Raw genomic sequence first — 23,562 nt, forward strand, 5'->3', positions numbered from 1 at the left:
AAAAGAGCCTCTAGATAATGTAAAGGTTCTATACCAATTCAGTCTCCACTTTCTCTGAACCGTGCATCCAAACCAAGAGGCTTTTAGAAGAAGTGTTGTCCAGTTGGAAGATAGCATACTTTAAGTTTAAAAGTACCATGTTCAAAAACTTATTTTTAATAGCTAAACTGTTTAAAACTATGCCACTTCAGTGTTCCATAAAGATTAACATTATTCAACCTAGTAGTACACATAGCAGGTTTATTAAGTGTTGTTGGCTTGGTACCGGGTATTAACCTAAATATTCAGGCGCCAGTCTTGCACTGGTTTAGATGCTTAATGAATGAATGTGCCTAGACTTTCTGAAGGCTGTTGTGTTTCTATAATCTATATTTATGTATTGAAAGCTGTTCTAGGAAATGGGACCTGTTGACTGTAAATACTGTTTTCATTTTCCTCTGAGCAGCAGAGCTATGTTTGGAATGTCATTGCTGTGCTAGCTACTGGCTGCTCTTTGATTTGCAGGTTTTTGTGAGGCCAGTCTGTTCTGAGAGGCTGGGGGACAGAGTGTGTGGCTCAGGGGGGTCCAGGGAGCTGCTTTACACCAAACAGACATGTTCAGCAGAGCGGTGTGATGGCTTCTGGTACTCCAGAGGAGCTGTGAGTAAGTGGAGTGAGCATTAGAACAGCTCATAAGGGACATCAGTCAGTTCAAAAATGCTGTGATATGCAGATTTATGGAACAGGCTCAGAGGTCAAATTCCACCCCACTTAACTCCAGTGAGGCAAAGCCACAGCCTGTGAAAGCTGCTGTTTTTACCAGCTACTGCTGTCTCTCCTCTATTGATTGTGTTTCTAATTTAAGAGCACAACCTCAGAAATGTTTTACTGACTGCTTGGATGAGAAAAAAAGACACAGGCTGTCAGTAGCACACTTTAATAGACAAAGTACATTTCCTGAAATTATGACATATAAGGTTTGACCTTATTGAGGACCACATAAAGTGCATTCATGCCAGTTCCTATTTAAAATACGGGTTAAAAAAAAAAACATCAACAACAACATACATTTTTGAAAAATGGCAATGAAAATTTTGGACAGATATTTAATGCTGCACAGAAGACAAAAGAAATCGAACTCAAGATCCCAAATTATCTCAAATGGCCGCAGCATGGTTTTACTATTTTCACACTCATAGTGGCGCCTCTGGTGGTACTACTCATAGTAAAACTTTCAAGTCATGTCTGGAATGTGCTCAATCCAAAGGCCGTGCATTTCCCTTTTCCATTTAATAGCTGAACTCTTGGGCTCTTGATTTGTGTAGCTGAACATCCAGTGCTACTCCTCTGTCAAATCAGAAGTGAGAATTCTGTGCTGAAGGCCTTTAGTATGGCAACAATCAACATACAGTAGTTTTTCTTCTCTCTTTCAGTAAGGTTTCATGTTAGCTCTCGGAATGGGATGCATCATTATTTGGTTCCTTTAAAGAGAAGAAGATGAGCAATGAGAGTTGTGCTAATAAGCAAAGATAATGTATTTTCTACAAGCTGGAATGTGAAGTGTAGTGAGCTGATGCTGCATCTGTGACTACAACAGACATGACACTCTCTTTTGCATCCAGCAGGGGCTCAACTCACTCATACACATCTTTGTGCTTCATCTGACGGTAGAACTTGGCCAGCTTGACTGAGAAGATAATGCTGGGAATGAGGAAGACCATGCACCAGCCCAAACTGAACCAAAAGGCATTCTAGACACAAAGGAGAAGCAGCATGTGTTCATTAAATAAAGTGGTGTATACTACAGCAGTCCCATGTAAGGCCTAAATGAACCAAGAGCAACATAGTCTTACCACAGAGTCTACCAGCTTTGTGCAAACCAAATTCTCTGCTGTGTCAACAGCTGCAGCCACTGACCCACAGCGACCCACCCGCTCAGTGATCTGTGATCAGAGTACAATAAAATAGTTCATTTAGATTGGAGGCATGCCACAGTGCACCATAATACCACACTTATACAATGTACACTGTATTTATAAACACAAAAGTGTGTCAGAAATTTGAAGACTTGTTAGAATGAATGAAAGTTAAAACTCACCGTGTCGTTTGCCCACTCAGCAAATTTTTGGAGGATTCCCATCTGACTATCTATAAATTCTCTTGTTTTCTGTAGAAGAATGTTTAGTGGTTTAATGTTTTACAGGAATTATGGTTACTAACTAACCAACTAATCATATACCAGCTTTTGTATCAGAATAATATTGATTTTTAGTTTACAGAGTACTGACAAAACAACTTAAAATAAAAGGCATTTTATATATATAAAATTGGTGCTTCAGATTGCTTTGATAGAACAGCTCAAATTACATAAAAAAGTTTAATAAATAGTTTGCTTTCTGATAATTTGGTTTCTGTTTAGTACCATGTTGCACCATGTTACAATATACAATACAATAATTTAGTACAAAGCATTGGGCCTTAGTTATTACTATTAATTTAAACATAAATATCACCTGATATCATGATACATTTGGAAAATATTGAATAAAATAAATATACTATATGGCCAAAAGTATGTGGACAACCCCTCCTAATTGTTGATTCCAGGTGTTTCAGCCACACCAATTGCTTACATTATAAAATCAAGCATACAGCCATACAATCTCCATAGACAGATGCTGACAGTAGAATGGATTGTGCTGAAGAGCTTATTGACAAATCAGTTCAAGAAACTTGGGTCCTGATAAACGTACAGTTGGTTAACTGTAAGTGCTGTTACTGTGCAGCATCTAGGAGCAACAACAGCTATGAAGCAGTAGACCACGCAAACTCAGAGCAGGACTGTGAGGCACATTCCCGCCTATTCTCTGTTGCATCAGTCACTACATAGTTCCAAACTATGTAGTTTCCATGGCTGAGCAGCTGCATAAGTTCACTATACCCTATGCCAAGCATACCGCCACTGGACTCTGAATCAGTCAAAACCTTGCTCTTTTATTGAATGGGCACAATGTCCCACAGAAACGCTTCAAAATCTTGTAGAAAGCCTTCCCAGAAGAGTGGAGGCTGTTATAGGTACAAAGAGAGAGGGAAACTCCATATTAATGCCAAGGAATGGGAATGTTCAACAAGCTCATTTAGGTGTAATGGCCAGGTGTCCAAACACTTTTGGCCATAGAGTAATATTGAATCATGATGTTGAACTTTATCTTTATGGCCCAGCACTATAAAACAATATTATTCTTTTATATCACTTAATCAATAATCTTAATATTTTGACTGTTATGATTAAGTTTAAGGAAAAAGTCAAATCATCTTGTTTGATCTGACCAAATGCAGTCATCATATCACTGCATAACCACCAGCACACTTACCGATTTCACTATTTGTGTTTTGTTGTTGTTCAAAACGTCCTGGGCATAGCTGACTTTCTGTAGAACATTCTCAACAGTACCCTAAAGCATGGATTGTGGAGGAAAAGTGTTTCATTTAGAAATGTTTTTTTTTGTTTTTTACACTATAGCCTATGCACAAAATTCATAAGGCTGCCAAAAGTGCTCAGTATTTTAGACTGGCCTAAAATACTGAGTGCAGAAAACGAAATCATCAGGTGCATTCTTAGACCTCTAAATATTCCAGTGTTAACTTACTTTGACTTGTGATGACAGGACACTTAACCTCTCAACTGTAGACTTCAGCTGCCCCTGTAAAAACAACATGCTGTAAAATAAGTGTGCTTTGTGTCTGTATATACATACACAATAAAGGTAGCATTCAAGCTAAATTCAGGTTCAGCATCATGTCTCTCGTTTTGAGTGAACGTACCACCAGAGGGTTGATAGTGATATTGATCTGAGTCTGGATGAATCTCAGGTCATTTGCCTCATTCTGGAGTTCAGTTTTAATAGTGGTGTTGGCCTAAACAATAAGGAACATTATAATACCTGTCAGTTTTGCTTAATTGTCAAACTGGTATTCATGTGCAACAGTGTTTGGAAGATCCTAAATCCCCCATAAAAATACCTCACCTGATTATTAGTTAATCTATCCAGTTCATCTGCAGTCGATTTCAGATCTGCTTCTGAAAAAGTATTAATCTAAAAAGCAACAGAAAGAAATGACATTTTAAGAGTTATTACATTTCTTAAATAGACTTACTGGAGTGTAATCTTGCTGCTGCGCAGTACTCTTCTTCTACAGTGCAGACACTGTTTACAAGAGATAAATAGCTGAGCTGCTATTAGTGTACCTTCTGGATGATGCTGCTGAAGTTCACACTGTTGGCTGTGGTAGAGAAGTTGCGTAGCTGGCTCTGTATCCCTGAGCTCAGCAGAGTGATGTTGGGCAGACTGATTTGACTCTTCTCGAAATCCTGCTGGACCTGAGCTGTATACTGTTAGAACAAGAAGAAATTTCTTTCTCAGATATGTAAGATGTGGTAGACATGGTTGTTTGATGACTAAATTATTAAAAGACTCTATATCTGCAGGGTAGTCAAGTTCTTACTTTGGAAACATTAAGAAAGTCATTGAGGTTAATAACCTCCGCCAGGTGTAAGGTGTTCCACAAGGACTCATCTTTGTGGCAGTCACTGTGGAAAGAGATGTGATGCAAAGAACAAACAATGAAAAGTAATGGAACACGTGTGTGTGTGTGTGTGTGTGTGTGTGTGTGTGTGTGTGTGTGTGTGTGTGTGTGTGTGTGTGTGTGTGTTAAGTCGTTGGACAGTGTTCCATATTCAGGACTACTACTTTTTCAAAGTATTTTGACTGTATATATGTATATATAAAGTTGCTGTCGGAACAAAACCGAAAAAAAAAATCATTTTTCAGCTTAATATATTGAATATATTGATATAATATATTGATATTAATATATCGACATAAATTGAAAATACATGTTGCCTTTTACATTGTATGTATGTGATGATGAATGGTAATATATATATATATATACACACACACACACACACACACACACACACACACACACACTCTCCAACTTTACAAGAGAAGGAAAAACCCCACTTTACTTTTAATGTAAGTCAATGGAACCAGACTTTTTTCCAAGTATTTTCGGGCCATTTCTTTTGGTCCATTCATCATGAAATTTACACACAATGTAAAGGTCAACAGGCATTTTCCCATTATGGCAAAAACAGAAAAAACGACAAAAATGGAGAAACAAGATTTTCTTCTGACAGCAGCAATATACAGATATATACATACACCTCTGTCCTTGTATATACAGTATAGTCTTTGTCCACAGGTACATTTCTTGGCATACTTTATTGAAAGCCTCCTCCTATCACTCTGTTCTTCATATTTCAGCAATGCATAATACGACTTTGTGATGATAAGTTTCATAAATTTTGAATCAGCACTAAGCAAGTTGAACTAAGCAACTCCTCAAGCTAGATAAAGCAAGTGAGTGTTTGAGGGGTGGTCAAATGACTTGTTGACCTCATGATATGAAAATACATGCCCAGTTGGCAAAAAAAAGCAACAAGAATAACAAAGGAATCAACCCAAACTAGACCTTTGTGAGTAATTGTTACAACGTATCAGCTCAGTGTGTGTATTTAAGAGCTTTTTGAATCAGCTCTCTGATTTTATGGTCACATGCCTGCTGCTTTCCAGCAGTGCAGTGCCTGAGGACTGTTCTTTCAAGGTCAGCAGTGTTGCATTAAGGTTGTATTTGTGTATTAAATGACTTAAAACCCCTGTTACAATATCCAAAACGTCCTGTAAATGAATACAAATGAAGACTTAAAGGCTTATATTGAGTGCAAATCTACAATCTAGTAATACTTTGTAACAAAACTACTTTTCCTTCATGTCCTATGGGTTTCATGAAACCTGCTTTATCAAAAAGAACTTTTGGATCCAATAACTACAAGAGGAATAGGCGGTCCTTTTATATTTTCATTTTTCCTTTTTGGCTTGGTTGTAAATTTCGCTTGAAATATCAAATATTTTTGTTGGTATTGTGTAGACATGTTACAGGCAGCAATGTTTGCTGGACAAAGCATGATTGTGTTTGTGTGACTCACTTATACACCCCAGTGATTGTCAGGTTAGTTTTTAGCCCTAGATTTTGAGACAGCTGGAATCCCGGAATTACACCAGGAGTGTCAAGGAACTGTGGTTAAAAACACAAGCATGCACATACACACACATACAAAAACACACACACAGTTTCATCATGTTAAATACTGTAGTTTGTGTGATTATGCATGTTACTTCTGTCATATGAAGAAGCTCAACCTAGAAATGTATGGTTATGTATTTGCGAAACTAAGGTGGAGAGGTCTAGAGACATATACAGCTTGGCACCCTCAAATACATTTCAAAAGTTTGTTTACCTGAAAGAGCTCCCCAGACCGCCATGGCACACAGACGAGGGTGTATATGTTCCCCCCCACAAAGAAGAGTATCAGCACTACTATCATGAAGATCCAGGAGAATAAGAAACTGAAGCCCACACCTCTGAAAACAAACAGGAAAGTTTCAAGGTACAGTTGGAGCTACATAATTTTTAGCAGTGTTCTCCACCCTTTGTCCTGGAGATGTAATGTTAAGTGAGGAGTGACAGCATGTGAAATGCAGGTTGGAATTAAACTCCGCAGCAAGGTAGCTCTTCCAGACCAGGGTGGAAATGACTGATTTATAGGGCACTTTTTAATGGGAGACAGCTGTCCCAAGTTTTTTCCCAGTGATATTTTCTAAAGTACCTTTTTGATTTCTTTTAAAGTGATGTTTAAATATAGTGTGAGTTTAGTTTTTAAATAAAATTTTTATTTTAAAAATTTTGTCCCATATTTTCATGTCAATGCTGTAGCACAAAGACTTTTAGTCAATAGACAGAGGCTTATTTAAGCCCCACCCCTGCATTTTAGAGCAGGAAATGAGACTGTATCCTTGACTCTCATGGCCACCTGGTGAGCAGTATGATCCCATTGTTTTGGTCAATATGTACCTAAGTTTGTAAAACTGTGTAACACATTTTCTACAAATAAGTACATTTTTTGTGTTTTAATAAAATTATTATGATGTTTTGTGTGTACAGCTGTTCAAAGCTGTGTTTGCTAATACTGTACTGACTAGTGTTTTTGAATTTTGCTCAAAATTAGTTAAAATGGTCACTACTCGAACAGTCATTACCGAAACATTTGGTACCAGTACCAGAGGTGCTATTACTGTGTTGGCAAAAAGAAATGTTCGGTCATTTTTTTAATAAACAATATAAGACATAGGGTCATTCAAAGCAAAACGATTTTAGTCTAAAGTTAAAGTCAGTTAAAAGTCTCAAATGTGTGGAGTGATCCACTAATACACTAATATCATTCCAGGCAATAAAAACAGGACTAAGCAATCTCACTTTGGGTTTTTACTTACGCCATGAGAAAGAGTCCTCCGCAGTTAGCAGTGCTAGAGCGGTCAGTCGGGTCATCATTAGGCTTTAGTCCAGCTGGGCCAAGCAGCAGACCCAGCAGATTGCACACAACCACCAGCAGAATCAGACAGCACAGGATCAATGCAACAATCCACCTACACGCACACACACACACACATACCTAATTCTTGCATATATTTCTTTATGTTGTGCACAAAACCTAACTTTATAACCATTAAAACTGTCAGAGAATCCTCTTGTATTAAATGATAAGACTGTAGAAACTCTACCTGATTTGCTCTGCTGACTTTACTTGAGGTACATTATTGCTGAAAGATTTCTGCACGTTGCTCAGCTGGCTGGAGATGTCGTTCAGTGTTTCATGAGGAAGATCTGTAGCTACCTGTGAGACCTGCCTCTTCAGGTTTTGCAGCTGCTGTTGAATCCCTTTGAAAGGCAAAAAAGTCCATAAAGTACAAAAGCCAATGTGCCGTGCTGAAGAACAGCACAGTGTTCATGTCTTCAATGAACAGACTAACATGCAAAGTAAAGAAGAATGAGTCTGACAGTTAAATATATTCTGATGTCATTTTCATTTTTGGATATTTGAGTATAACTTTTGAGAACAACTTCTATTGTCCTGTTATGAGGAAGAAACCTAAATGACAAGTCATACACACTTCTCAGGTAAAAAAAGCTTCAAGCACAAAGCTTCAAAACAGTACAAGGGGCATATCAGATAATCAGATGGAAACTACTGTTCCTAGAAAATGCCAAACAATAGACTACTGCATTCTCTACAGTTGACACTTACCCTGCACGCTGCCTCTGGTTTCATTTGTCACCCTTTGGGGAATGCTATCAAGTAATTCTTCCCCCTGAGAAAGAACAATGTATGTCACTGAGTGGTTGATATAAGGCAGTGTCTGAATTAGACCACAGCTCTGATGAACATATATTATGCAGTTACACTACATTTAAAAAACCAGGGGGGTGCCACAAAAGGTTCTTATGAGAAATGCCATAAAAGAACCCTTTTAGCTCCCTTATAGAAGTGTGGACAGGTGTAAAGAACCTTTTAAAGGCATAAAGAATCTGCACATCATGTAAGTGTTCTTTATAATTTAAGGATTCATCCTACAACCTTTACATTATTTTGAGGTTCTTTAGGGCTCTTTGCTCTCTCACGTCTCCTTTACAAAAATGTTTCTCTTAAAAACCATCCACTGAAAGGTTCTTTAGAGAAGAGATTTAATGAGTAAATCATGATTAATGACAGTTCTTCTAAAATAATGACCAAATGCATACATGTTAAGAAAGACATTTACACCATTGAAATGCATTTAAACAAAGCACCTCATCAGTCAATGTGACAACATCATTGAAAATAGAGAAAAAATAATGAAACTTTCTTCAATTCTTCTTATGATCTTCCAGAAATTCAGATGAGGCAAATTTCTGTTGAACTGTTGACTTTCAGATATTTTATAGAGCTGAATAAGTTTACATAACAGGGTTGAGTGAATTTCCATACCCCATTATAGATGACTCATGACAAATGATGATTGAATCATAAAATATTCAATAGTTTCACATATTACTGTAAAAATAATAACATTTTTAAAGTGCCTTAATGGTTATATTTCAAGGTATAATACTACATTTTACCTTGAAATATAACCATTAAGGCACTTTATAGTGGGCTGGAACAGACAAAATCTACTCTTTATCTGAAATCTGGATAGTTTGGTTGTTGTGAAGATGATGTTATCCATGTCATTTAAGTTTACTTTAGATACACATTTGCGATTGTAATATCAGTGGGACACAAATGTCACCCCAATCAAGGAGTCACCCTAGTCTGTTATGTCGTGTCATGCCAAGTAACAAGATTTCATATTTTTGCCATATCGCCTACCTTTAACTAACACAACCATAACTATGACACTTTGACTAAATTCAAGAAAATGTCTGTATTATGAAGTGTGTATTAAAATTCTCACTTTGTTAATCTGTGCATTCAGGTCAGCGTTCACAGCCTGGTCCACAGCTGACTGGAGCTCAGTGAGGTTGGTTGTCTGTTGTGAGAGATGTTGCATAACAGTTATTGTATACCTAGTGGCAGGGACTATTATCTATAATCATAATTTCTATAATGATTTTCCACTATGACCTCCATTGGTCAAAACTGTGAAAGCTGCAGAATTTCAACTGACATGCTATATATTTCACACCAGAGGGCAGTAATTGCTCCTCTTTGATTCAGTGGGGTGTGCACGCTTGAAAGGGCATATCCTACATTTGTTCACCGTGACAAAACATCTGAATGGCTGGTATTTATGGAGCCTGCATCTGTTAGATAAGAGAAAGGTTTCTAAATGAACAGGAATTCATAGGAAGCTCTGCCATGAAAATGCAAACCACTGTTTGCACTATATGCTTTTTGTGTTTGGCTTTGATAGGAGCTGCAGATCTAGCATTGTATTTAGTGACGCCCATTGTGCACATACTGAGCAATCATGGTCAGGCAAGCTGAGACAAAAATGCTAACAATCCACACAGTGCCTGTAGCATCGTAAAAAAGATGTGTCAGGGCACATTGGGATACCTTTTCACTTGTTAGCTCGTTACTGCTAACACTGTTTTGTCCATTAATTTTCCTGTGTAAGATTGACAAACAGAAAAGAAAGAATAAAGAGCCTTGAGAGGCCACATGGACCGCTTAACACTCATTAGTTAATTCCCTAGTCAGGTGTCTGCTGCTTGTTCCATATAACAGGTCAGATTACACTTACATTAAGGTTTGTGTCCAGGGACAGGCGGTCCAGATTCGACTGAAACAAGTCACAGCCCAAACAGTTTGTTTTGTGCAATGTGTCATTTATGCGATCTCTCACTGAAGTCAGATTGTTCTGTAGTACTCCCAGTTCTGTCTGCAGCTGCAACTGAGTTCTGTTCAACTCCAGTAGCAACAAGCTGGTGCGGTTCACCACTGCAATATTAAAAACATTAAATGTAAGTGAAGTATAGACTAAAAGGAGTAGAGGAAATGGTATAACACACACACACACACACACACACACACACACACACACACACACACACACACTTAAGACTGAATGTACAGTCTGTAACCATCTCAAAATATTTTCATGCTAAGACTGAATATACAGTCTGTAACCACCTCAGAATATTGCCAAACTGAGACTGAATGCAACGTCTATATTTGTCTCACAATGTTTTAAAACTGACTCTGAATCTTACATCCTGTAACAGTCTCGAAATGTTTCCAAACTGACTAGAGGTAAATGTCTCAGAATATTTTTAAACTGAGAATGAATGTACAGTCTGTAACTGTCTCAGAATATTTAAAAACTACAACTGAATATACAGTCTTTAACTGTCTCAGAATATTAAATTAATTTTATTTTAAAATTCTGCATTTGTCTATTCAAATAAACTCACAGTTCCTTCATATATATGTAAATATTACCAGCAGGCAGATAATTACTGCAAAAAGTGAAACATGCAGCTTGATCTAAAAACATTTCATGGGTTTATGTTACTCTACGAACTAAATACCTTAAGAGACTCAAATAAGAAACAGCTACCTAAATCAATCAATATGCTGATTACATTTTGTAGTGTTTGGGAAATCTGCTTGCTATCTAGGGTGCAAGTGGTGCAATGGGCAAGAAGATGCTGTTAAACCATAGAAACTGCAAGTTCAAAACTAACAGACAATGGCCCGTAATCACAAAGCTACTCAGACTAGGAGCACTGATCTAGGGTCTGTTCCTATCATCAAGATAATTTTAGATGAAACATGAGTCTGTTCCTAAATCAGCAATGTGAATGTGGGCCAATAGCAACAAACAGAAAGCCTTTCTTAGAAAATCTTCAGTTTCAGTACTATCAACCATAATCAACAATGTCATGAGAAAGACCATCCAGACTGAACACACTTCTGCACATTTCATTGCACAATTACTATTGGGGGAAAATGCCATCAGAAAAATGGCACAGTTGTAGTCTTTGTAGAGGAAAGTTTACTTACTTTAACTTACTAACTTACTTTAATCAAGAGGTGTTCAAGCATTTGCATAAGACTCTAACTACTTACAATAAAACAACAATGTTAGAGGTAAGCTCACAAACTAAATCTTTATTTCAAGGGTTTTTTAAAATAATATTCTCTTTTACCTTGTTCCATCAATCGAACAGAGTCCAGGGCAGGCTTAAGGGGGCCTTCTAGACCATTTTGGATTTGTTTGCCAAGAAAGTGGCCACTTTCTGTAGAATGAAAACAGGACGTTCTGTGTTACTTTTAAAATCTTATCTATCACAGCAAACAGTTTCACATACAAACTACACTCCATTTTTGTGGAGATATATAAAAGTGAAGCTCCACATAATGGTTCTATCCAAATGTTAAGGTTTTTCCAAGAACCATTTAAGAATCTGTTTAGGAGGATCAGGCGCTTTTGGAGGGTAATTACATGGACACGACACAGTCACATGTGTGCAAGCGTTTTGACTCACCATTTATGTGACATGTGACTTCCTCCACAGTTACAGAGCTCTCATTCAGCACTTGGTCGATTTGCTGTCCGGACATAATACAGAAATCAAAGATGGTAAATTCTACGTTTGCTGCTCTGTAACCACACATCTGCTGATCACACACATTTGGCAAACACCCCAACAAGGAACCAACTCTAAGCCAAGTCTTATCACAAAGACTTGTCATGAAACTGTTGACTTTTCACAAGTAAATACTCCATTAGTGAGGCAGTGAGGCGTTGTAGGTTTTACATTTCCCATGAAACAGAATGTACTGTGCAGTTGTCCTTTACATGATGTTGTCAACTTAGGACAGGAGTGCTTCTGGTCCTGAATCCAATGGTCTGAGAACAACCAGCATAAAAGTAAAGCAAATTTGCTTTCCATCATTGTCGTATTTACCTTGGGAACAGTGTCGATGTAGCTTTGTAGATTTTTTAAGGTGTTGTTGACTTCACCTACACCAGTGCTAACACCGTCTCCTGTGTAGGTATTGCTTAAGAACATGCAGATATTCCCTGCTCTAAAAGGAGACATGGATGAGAGGGACATCACTGAATCAACACAGACATTGTACTGAGATATATGGCAGGTTGTATCTGCATCTAGAATATGATTGTTTTATATTTAGTTTGGATAAAAGGTAACAAAATAATGGGATTCAATAAGATGCCATTATTGCCTATCAGAGGTATGATAATAACTAGTCTACTAAGTTCTCAATTCATTTTTGTGTTTAGTTCCATTCTGTTCTGTTGGTGACAGAATCTAGACTGCTTTGTTAATTATCATTATTATTATCATTATCATTTTATTGTACACCAAAAGTATCCCAAAAGGAAAAACCTAACAGAACTCATTTCCTATGCTGATAGATACTGTATGGGATTCAGTAATGGAGTATTTATTTATTAATTTTTTGGAGCAGGCATTATTTTATCGGTTATTTTTGTCATGCTAATTCTAATTCAATCATAATTTCATTGAATTAAAAGACCCATGTCCTACATTTGTCTTGTGTTTTTCACTTCATCCACTGTGGTTTTATTTACCAAAAATGTTTATGATTGATTTGGCATGACCTTTTTCAAATCTCCCTTTATCACTTAAACAGTTTCAGACTGATATATGTGAATAAGCTCTGTTCTGATTGCCTGCCCTGTATTGTGTGTCTTTCAAACATCAGCCCGGGCTGTAATGTAATGTAATTTCAGCAAGTGTAAGTAGATGCTGTTATAGACACATACACATAAATGTGTTCATTTTCACGGAATCACAGTACCAAAACGAGCTGTTTTTGCAGCATACTTTCCATGCGTGGACTGTATGAACTGGGAAATGAATGATACGTTCTGAGACTTTGAAAATATGTACATACTACATCAGACTCCTTCATTTAAAGACAATGAGCTGGATTCAGTTTCCTTGATATGAGCCATTTAACAATGCCTGAAATTCGTTTTAAGCTACTCTACACACCTCGGACTATGGCAAAAAGTACAAGGAAAGCGCTTCACAGAAAAAGTAAAAAAAAAATCTAACATTCATATGTTGTAGGCATGCAATCATGTGTTACTGAATGTATATCATTCTCTAATTAATGCTTGACCTCACCTTTAATATCATAGCACTGTAATTAAGCATAGATTAATGGATTTATTTCTCAGCTATCTGGTTTGGCACTTACAGTATACACAAAGTGATCAACAAAGTTGCCCAGTAGAAGACTCTTCGCTTGCAGTTGATACTCTTGGTCTGCTTTTGGTACATTCGGCCCCCGCAGTTGCCGCAGCAACGGCAGCAGGCAAAACAGAAGCCAATTAAAGGCATGAGGACGATATAGAGGATCCCAATGGCAACACACACCAGGAAGCCTGTCTGATATCGCAGAACCTGAACACACACAGAAAGAGACAGGTGAGCTCATGAAGAAAACAACAGACTTGGGTATGTGATCAAAAACATCAAAAGGAACATAGCTGATCTCAATATGCCACTATATATTACTCCATAGGAAATGCAGTTTTAACCATTTAAAATGCACTGTGCTAAATTAAGTGAACATTCCATCTGACAAATGTGTTATTTACTTAATGCAGACTTCTCCAAATATAAGTATCACACTGAAATAATGCTCAAGACCTATAAAGGAAACTACATAACAGCATAAAAAATATGCTACATTCACATAAAAAATGACAGTCATTTACAATTAATGAAAGCAATATAAACATTTTAAAAAGCTTTAAGTTATAAGAGAATCACTCCCCAAAAAAAAAAAACTTTAATCCAAGCAGTTTATCAGCCAAAATACTTTTGGTGTCCACTAATTGTTTCTTTAGTTATGTAATGGAGCTACTATTCAATACAGAGAAGCCAATGAGTCTAAAAACTCAATACTGTGGGATGACAAAGTTGAAATCAGGTGGTGACTACACCTGTGACTGCAATGAAACCACACAGTAGTTTACTCAACAAAGAAAATACCTGATGATGTGTGGTTAGTTTGAGGATGGGTGGGGTAAACAAAGCCTCTCTTCAGCCAAAGCTGTCTTTGAGGCCTTATGATCACTCAACTTATTCATTATTGTATGATATTACATGATTGTTCAAAGCTTTGGCAACATTTATTTTTTATATACAACAACAGCTTATACAGTGTGGATTTAATTAAAAGACATTTTTATTTATTGTGAACAAGAAGGTACTGAATGATAAATATCATCATGTCATGATTTCTGGGTATTATTTTTTTTCTCAGTCATTTTAGTCTTTGAACACCTCTGCTCATCATTCTGGACATTCTATCATTTCACAATGTTTAATTACAGCTTCTTAGCATCCTACTAAATATTTAACAGCTGAAAAGCTGCACAGGAGTAGCATTCAAGAATCATTTTATATTCTTGCCAACAATATACTAGTTTAGTATTTCTGAAAACATTTATGTCAAACTTTAAAACAGTAATTCCAAACTTGTAAAGGGTATATTATATTATATTATATCAATACGTTTGTGTATCTATGATATAGTGTATCTACAACATACATCTTTCAAGGTTAAAGAATAAGGCTGTAGTTTCAAGGTTAAAGTGTGGAGACAGTAGTTGTGTGTCGTGCATTATATTTATACTTACCTCTTTTATTGTCTCTGTTGTGGCAGTTCCTGAATTTATCTTAATAATCAGATCTAAAACAGCAAAAACAGCAAAAAACAAGAAATTCTTTGTGCATACAAATCCTTGACATAAGAATATTGAAGTTTACTAAACAGTGTCATGGTCAAATTTCTACTTTATGATATTTGTTCAGAATGTACCACTGACTTTTCCTCAATTATAAGTATATAAGCCTGCTGTATGATCCAAAACACACTAAGATACATAACATTTGCACAGAATACAAAGTAGTGTGTTACAAGTAGTTATATACAATATAGCAGCTTATTAATTACATCTACAAGGTAGATATTACTGCTTTGTAAATTATGTGTACATCATAAGCTGTTGAAGTGGCACTGATCTGATACAAAGAATTTGTATCAGGCTGATACTAGCAGAAAAAGCTGGATGGATATCAGAGAAAAAAAATCTTCCGTTGTTTTTTTTCTTGGCAAGTAGAATCTTTATTTTGCTAAAGCTTATTTTGTATACATTGGCACTGTAAGTAACTTTTTGTGAAAGTGATTACAGATTTCTTAATATTTAAATTTAAAGTTGTTTCAGGAGAAATCATGTGATTTAAAAGTTTTGGAAAGGAAAAACTGGTATCTTGCACCTCTGAGTAAATGTTTTATTATAAACATGTTCGACTGTTAGTTAAGACTCCTGGAAGTGATGGCCTTTCTGACACAACGTTCTGTGTAAATTTATTTAAAGCACATGACAAGAATCTACGTACCTATGGTTACAGTAAACCTCAAAGGTCTTTGAGTACCATGCATTGTGTTCAACAGAAGAACTGAAAACCAGTAGTTACTTTGCCTTTGTGTTTATCGAAAAGGAAGTACATTCGATTCATGACCACTTGCAAAACAATACACAACAGAGCTACGTCAGTTTCTCATATGTTCTGTATCCAAAACATCTCTGGTTTCTTCTCCACCCAGAAATAAAAAGCAGTCTGACATGAGTGGAGCGCTGGCTTAAATGTACACATTGGGTATTACTGCCACTTTGTTTTTTAGCCAGGCAAGATAAAGCACTTCTTCTCAGTGCAAATGCAGCTACTTTCTACAGCAAAATAAAGTCATTCAATAAGAGGATTCATTCAGCCACAAGGGCAGCATCTGAAAACTCTTATCTGTACCAAAAAAGGAGCTTTCTAGCACTTAAACAGTGCTGACTTGTCTAAAACGGAATTTTCAGTTCACACCAGGGTTCTCATCAAAATGAACAGAGCTTAGACAAAGATAGGCTTCTCAGCCTCTGCTTGTTTTCCTGTTAATGGCTGATTTGAGGTTAAATTAAATAACTGAAGAAGTTCTGACTTAAAATATTTCCTTCTTTCTTCAAGCCATGTGAAATTTGGTTTACTAGTACAGTAAAAGGCAAGGTTACTCATTATGTACATCATCAACATCATAAATGGAGCACTTCCAGTAACTCTTCTCTTCCTGCTTTAAATAGCAATCCTGGAGTTTTGTCAGCAACTGTGGGTTATGGTTGGGTAAAAAAAAAAGTCCTTATCTTGGATTTATGAGCTAGTACCAAAGAAACTTTTACAACTAAGACACTTCCTCACAGCAGTAATTATAAAAGAAAGAACATGAATAAAAGGTTTCAGGCTATTAAAAGTTAAGCACTGTTTCTAAACTATCCTCCATTAAGAAGTGTTTAACTACTGATTAACCTGCAGTATGAGTGAGGTTTAAACATTGAACAGATCTGATTTGGCTAACTACAATTTCCTGAGCATGACTGAAGATCTAGAGAAATATTAAGGAAGACTATTAAAATATTTGAATTTTTGTGTATCATTTACATGATGGTTTTCACGCATTCCTTCCCTACCATTTGCTTGCAGTGTACAACCTAAATGAGTTCAGCTTTATATGCTTGATGAGTTTCATTTTCTAAAGAACTTTAAATGCTCACCATGCCACTATGACACAAAGCTGGCCTCTGAGTGTCACATACTCATTGAAAAAAGCCCCACACATATAGGCTGCTACACGAACAAAGATGCAGATTGTATTCTCCTTCCTCTTTTTATTACATGTTCACAAATAATGCCGAACAAAGAGGGGTGTTGCCACAGATGTTAGAAAATGAGCTGACCTTTAGGGAAGGGGTTTGACTGGACAGAGTGCAGGAAGGAATGGACAATCAATGACATAAAACCCCCATCAACAGAGTCTAGCTGGACAGACCACTTCCCAGGCATTTCCAGTTCTGGTGGAGTTGCCCCTGCCGGGCATGAGGGCTGTGTGGTCATACATGGCCACAATGACAGCAAGCTAAGTATTCCAAGTGTGTGCCGTCTTACACCGGCCCCCATTTTTGCAGACTGTAGCAATGTTTTTATTTTTAACTTCTGGTCCTATCTGTCTCTTTTACACCTCATCTGTGAAAGAAAATGAAGAGAGTGTAATATAAGAACAATGGTTTTGAGTGTTGATGTACAGTATAAAAGTTCATCAGCATATCACTGTCCAAAGAAAAACACAGGAGAGCACAAAAATGCTCTTAATGTTTAATGTAGGTTTATGCAAAGATGTTCTATTTAAAGGGATTATAGAGCATTTCTATTAGTCCATTCATCATGACATCAGCACACAATGGACAAATGCCCTCTTCAGACGATGTAGGAAAATAAAAATGAAAAAAATTACATACATGCTTTTTTTTCTTGGACAGTGTGATATGTTCTATTTCACTCTTTAAAATAAAGGCCCCAAGTAGAGTTCTTTAGAGTGATGCCATGGTAGAACTATATTTGGCTCTCTAAAGAACTTTTTAATGGATAGTTCTTTAAAGAACAATTTTTGTAAACAAGATAACCCCCAATATAATGTAACTGTTCTATACCAATTCCGTTTTTTTTTCTTAAAGATGGTTCTTCAAGGCTTCTTTTAGCAAAGAAAATGTTCTATTTAGAACCATGAGCACTCAAAGAACCCTTTGTATGTTTAAAGGGTTCTTTGCTATATTAACCTGTTATTCAGATTGACAGAGAATGTGTTGTAGATGGTTCTAAAAAGACCAGAATGGCACCAGAAAAGGTTTTTCTGTTTTTACCTGCTTGACATCGCCACCATAGAAGAATGCTTTTGATGACTATATAGAACCATCTATAGCACATTCTCCACCAGTCTGAAGAATCATTTCATGATGCAAAGAACACTTTAATCACACACACTCAAACATTTTGGTTCTTCAAGGGTTCCGTTAGTAAAGAAAATGGTCTATAAGGGAACAATTAACATTCAAAAAGCCCTTTCCATGACTAAAGGATTTTTTGCATCATGAAACTGTTCTTCATATTAATGGAGAACGTACATTAAAGGGTTCTTCTATTGTATCAATCCTGACATTGCAACAACAGAAGAACCCTTTTAGAAAAAAGGTTCTATATAGAACCATCTACAGTACATTCTCCATCAGTCTGAAGAACTCTTTCATGATGCAAGGAACCCTTTAATCACAGAAAGGGTTCTTTAAATGTTCATGGTTCTCTAGAGTATAATTTTCTTCAGTAAAGAACCACCATTTTTAAGTGTGTACAAAGTGTTCTTTGAGTGTTCATGGTACTACCAGAACCATTTTCTTTACCCTTGAAGAACCGTATTTTTTAAGAGTGTATGTCCAAGCCTAGAACTATTAAGAGACCTTTAAGAGTTTAGAGAGGTGAAACATACACACACTAGACATTTCTTGGTGATTGCTGTGTTGTCATTGTCCCCAGATGTTACTTACATCTAAAATGATCTCTCCCAAGCAAAACCACTGCCCAACTAAATCTGTTAACATCTTTAGACATTACAAGATTTGACATTGCCACATTCACAAGATTAACATTTCAAAATCACTTGCCAGTTCCATCAAATAGAGAAGTTTTAACCAGCTGGTTCTCTTTCCACTAGCACAGAATGAAGTCAGAGAAACCAAGCACTGTTTATTTGTACACAAAACGCAAAGTAGGAGACAAACAGAAAGAGAGAGAAAGTGCCTTAAGAGCAAAGTTAATGGTCATCCAAAACTGTAAAGAGAGAAATGTTTGGACAATACCTTTTCTCTCCTGAAAAAGGCTCCTGCTGAGTGAATCAAGCAGGTGTGGCTGGATCTGTGCTGGATTTTCAGAGGCAAACGAGTGTGTCCAAAAGAAAGCTGATCCCTGCTCTGCTCCGACTTGAACTTCAATGAGAGTGACCGAGAGAGAGCAGTGGAGGGAGGGAAGTAGGAAGGAATGGAGGGAGGGGGAGGGTCTGTTTTAAAGAGTGAGTGTGCATTCAAGCTTTTTAAAATGAAATGAGGGAGTGGACACAGAGAGGGCTAGAAGACTATTAGTAAAGTTATCCCACACTGGCAATGTTGTTTTAGATTTTTCAGTGAATCACTCATTACTTGATAAAGATGAGGAAAGAGAAAGAATAGCAGGCCTTGGTGAGAATGTAAAATGCTGTTGTGAAATAACTTCTTTCATGAAGTGATGGAGTTCAAGCATGTAACGGCACAGCTCAAACATGCAGGAAGTTGCTCCAATGTTTATCTGAGCAGTTCTGAGTGTAATATGCAGACGGAACCAACAGCAATTCAGTTCAACTTTGATTAATAACTTGGCCAGTTTGCAATGTTGCTAATATAGTTATTGAAGGCTTTAGGATGGAATATGCCCAGCATTGTAAGGGGTTAAACTTTGAAGTCATGATAATAAAACAGTAGAACAGTGTTTTAGATGGACTTAGATCGATCATTTAGGAATAGGATATAAAAACTAAATAAGACCCACTAATCAAGGTAACCATAGTATTCATGGCAATAAAATGTACTGTGAAGTTGTATTCACAATGGAAATAAGAAGCAACAGTACATACAACCCTGTTCTGTATAAATAAAGCAGATGGCCATCACCTAGAATTTGCTTACAGCCTAAGAGCAAATTCTTTAAGCAAAGTGAATATTTATTTAGTTTTTTTTTTTTTTTTTTTAGAAAAATTAAAGCCTTACAAATGCTAATTGTTACAAATGCACCTTCTGTTTCTGGCCAGTAAACTGCACTACACTCATCTTACTCATAAAGCTTTAACCTTTGTACCTGTAAACACACTGACTTCATCACTTATCCACTCAGGAGTGCAGCTGGAACCGCATATGCAACCCCCACAGTTACTGTCAAACGACCAGCCAAAACAAGTTCCAGATTTATGATAAGGAAAAAATTCACATGGAAAGAAAACATCAGTTTAAGTGAAAATTCATTTTATTAATACCATACATGAATCGTCAATTGCGGACACTAGAAAAAAATATACTTATCAAACAGCCACTATCAAAGGGGCTCTACAAGAACACAAAGGGGCTTCCCCTTTCGATTTGGTGAATAATCCCAAACCAACACTGGACTGTCTGAGAGAAGTAGCTGAACAACGTGTAAGATTTATATAAAATTGCCACACAATTGGGCAGAATACTTGGCTGGATTAGCAAGAATTTATTATTATTTTTCTTTCCCCATTAGACCTGGGGCCCCAATGCAGAACGCCACCTGGTGTTTAAACCTAGTATGGCTTGTGTTACGGGGAGTTTAAAAATCTACAGGACTGGTTTTAAATACAGTGTGACAAAGTCCAAACAACAACATTGATGAAATCTTTGTCTTACAGGTCACACTTCAAATCAGATTGAAATGATGTCATAAATGAGAAAGAGAAAAGACAAAAAGGCAGCATCAAATTTCTCTACTGAGAATTTGGCCAAAGATTGACATATCGTACATATGTATTTTACCCAGACTTGATGGCAAAACCGAAATTAAAAAAATAATAATAAATACATTGTACATTGAAATAAAACTATAATCTACCACCTGAACTGTGTCTATGGTTGATGCATCTATTAATAAAATAAAACAAAATTTTTTTACAAAGCATGGTTAGGTTTTTGTGGGGGTTTCTTTCTTAACATTAAACTGCAAGTCCGTAGGGATGCTCTAAAGAAGAGTAAATACAATTACACTTATACAGAACTTAGCTACAGTCTTAAATATACAGCACAAATACACAAACAAAAATATGAAAGGAACTCTTCATAGAAACAAATACACAAGGGCTGAGATAAAGTATCTTGCTCATAGCTTCTTGGTTTGTAGCATCTGAAAATTAAAAGAAAAAAAAAATCTTGGGAGACTAAAGTAATTACATAACATGAGTATTTACTAATGAGAAAGAGGCAATATGCTTTGCATTTGAGAACATTTGGTCAGCGTCATGAAGTTTTCTAGAGGTTTTGAGTCGACAACATCCTTGAAAAGACTAAAAACATAGCCATTACCAACTCCCAGCTTAAAGTATGGGTACAGACATATGGAGTGATGTACCTTCCGCTATGATTACTCTAATGAGTTGTACCTCAGAGAGATTGAGACTTACAGTGGAAATAGCTAATGTCTGAAACATGCAGTTTCCAGACACACATGCCATGATCAAACTAATTTTAGCATACATTTAACAAGAAGTCAACTTGCGTCTCAAACATGTAAAGCATAATAATAATAATAATAATAATAATAATAATAAAAATCATTTATATATATATATATATATAAATCTCTACCATTCTCCAGTTGCAGATTAAATCAAATTCAATGTTTTAACAGGGAAAGATAAAAAGAACAAAATGTACTATACTTTTGTAAGAAAAATAGATCGAGAATACAGTGACAACAGTGCAAAGGATATTCAGGGTGTTTTAACTTGCTTATAATTTTCTCCTTACAAATTGATATAAAAATAAAAACAAAAAAAAAATGTTTAAAAATAATAATAATAATAATAATAATAAACAAACAAACAAAAAAAACAATAAAACACCTCTCTTGAGCCTGGCTTCATGGCAGGCAACTTCTGCATATGACCATACTGAGCATGACCAGTACTCCTGTACCATCAAGGTTTACACTTTTTATTTTATTTATTTATTTATTTTTAAAGACTTTACGTAGTGGTTCTCAACTCCGGTCCTCAAGCTCTGGAACTGTACAGGTTTTTGTTCCAACCAGGTCCTACAAAACAAATAATTCAGGTTTTTCTTTTTTGTTTAAAATAAAAAGAAATCAAATAAGAAGGAGCTGGTTTAAATTTGAGGTGCGCACAATGGTTATCACCAGATAAATGAAAAAGAACCCTTCCCTTTGAAATGAGCACAACAGAAACCGCCATGCGTTGTCAAGCACAGCACACACAGAGACCCGAGGTTGGAACAAGAACCCACAGACATGGCTGCCTTCACTAACTCTGCTCAGAGAACCCAAAATAGACCAGACACTGATTTTTTTTCCCCCCAGAGTGGGAAAACTAGTTTCTCTCCAGCACAAATGCACATTGAGATCATTTCAGTGAAATAAAACAATATTTCAAATATTAAATGCAAATCCTACAGCAATTTGCAAATAGCACAATTTCACACGCTGAAGAACAGAGTCTGGCCAGTTAGGATTCCTCTGTGCGGAACACTACGACAGGGAGGCCGGCTTAAAGAACTACAATGCGAGCGCCATTCTGAGCAAAAGACGTTTATTTCGAACTCCCTCTATCGCCTGCATGCTTTTCCCTAGCCCTCCATAGTGAGTGCAGTAGTCTACTGGGCTGACTGTGAGGTGGGGTTGTCGCTCTTGCTCTCCTGGCTGGAGGGAGCTTTGTTGTTCCAGGGGCTGTTGTTGCCCAGGGCTGGAGAGTTGGTGAAACTGTCCTCGTCATCGATGCCATTGGCTGCATCAAACTGCGTGTTCTCGAGCCGTGTGATCAGTCGCTCATCCTCGTACCCGAACTCCCCTCCCATCAGAGTGGGCTCACCCACCACCATCACATCCTGCAGGGGACAGGAAGGGGCGCAAACATTATCCCCACAACACGGGGGGTGTTCGAGGAGTGGAGGGAACTGCACCATCCATCCTCACAGCAACTTCAGAGGGTACCAAGCCCTCACAGCTAAAGCCATGTGCGCCCACTGTAATCAAGAAGCCAGCGCAGTTCACCAGCCACAGAGAGCTTTAAAGCAGCAGGAATGGCTACTACTTGCAATCCAATGCAAGGTTTAGTCGTTGGGAATCATATTCTGCTGTGGCCTTCAACCTCTCGGGCTGGGTAAACCTATCTTTGAGAAAAGATCAGCGGTGGGCATCCCTGATCCTTTAGTGCGGCATGGGTTCAATTCCACCTCGGGTCTCTGTCATTGGCTGTTTCTGGAGCTCAAAATTCACCCTACACAAAACAGGCTCTGACCGACTGACAAAAGGCACAGAAAACCCACAGACCTGCGGCCCTGAAGGACCAGGGACTGCCCAGCATTGGATCATGTCCACTTGTCTATGTCGGGTCTGTCTCTCTTTGAAAGCTTCCATTCTCTCTTTCATGCAAAGCTCTCAGTCCCACCACCCATGCATGTGCTGCCCATTACCTATAGGTTT

The 23,562-nt window shown here is 37.2% G+C and overlaps 2 protein-coding genes across 12 annotated transcripts in view; both read right to left on the bottom strand.

Moving 5' to 3' along the window:
- Positions 1-900: 900 nt before the first annotated feature.
- Positions 901-19,330, bottom strand: prom2 (prominin 2). The gene is made up of 24 exons (XM_017723072.2): positions 19,167-19,330; positions 17,217-17,502; positions 15,075-15,127; positions 13,625-13,830; positions 12,340-12,460; positions 11,917-11,980; positions 11,578-11,667; positions 10,170-10,366; positions 9,378-9,452; positions 8,189-8,252; positions 7,665-7,821; positions 7,377-7,529; positions 6,344-6,467; positions 6,032-6,120; positions 4,486-4,570; positions 4,229-4,372; positions 4,008-4,076; positions 3,805-3,897; positions 3,630-3,683; positions 3,354-3,434; positions 2,078-2,146; positions 1,833-1,922; positions 1,618-1,730; positions 901-1,460 (listed from the first exon to the last, which is right to left on the bottom strand). Exons 2-24 carry the CDS (start codon positions 17,434-17,436, stop codon positions 1,409-1,411), a joined length of 2,463 nt encoding a protein of 820 aa, XP_017578561.2. The 5' UTR covers positions 17,437-17,502; positions 19,167-19,330; the 3' UTR covers positions 901-1,408.
- A 1,006-nt stretch (positions 19,331-20,336) lies between these two features.
- The window catches only part of ldb1a (LIM domain binding 1a), a 31,717-nt gene continuing 28,491 nt past the window's right edge, over positions 20,337-23,562 (bottom strand). For 5 of the 11 annotated variants that reach the window (XM_017723019.2, XM_017723004.2, XM_017723012.2 and 2 more), the window contains one exon: positions 20,337-22,964. In XM_017723019.2, the coding sequence (XP_017578508.1) occupies positions 22,734-22,964 (231 nt within the window). In that variant the 3' untranslated portion in view covers positions 20,337-22,733. The remainder of the gene's footprint in view (positions 22,965-23,562) is intronic. The other 6 variants (XM_017723044.2, XM_017723052.2, XM_017723040.2 and 3 more) reach the window with 2 other exon arrangements.

Source organism: Pygocentrus nattereri, chromosome 5, assembly GCF_015220715.1.
Source record: "Pygocentrus nattereri isolate fPygNat1 chromosome 5, fPygNat1.pri, whole genome shotgun sequence".
Classification (NCBI taxonomy): domain Eukaryota; kingdom Metazoa; phylum Chordata; class Actinopteri; order Characiformes; family Serrasalmidae; genus Pygocentrus; species Pygocentrus nattereri.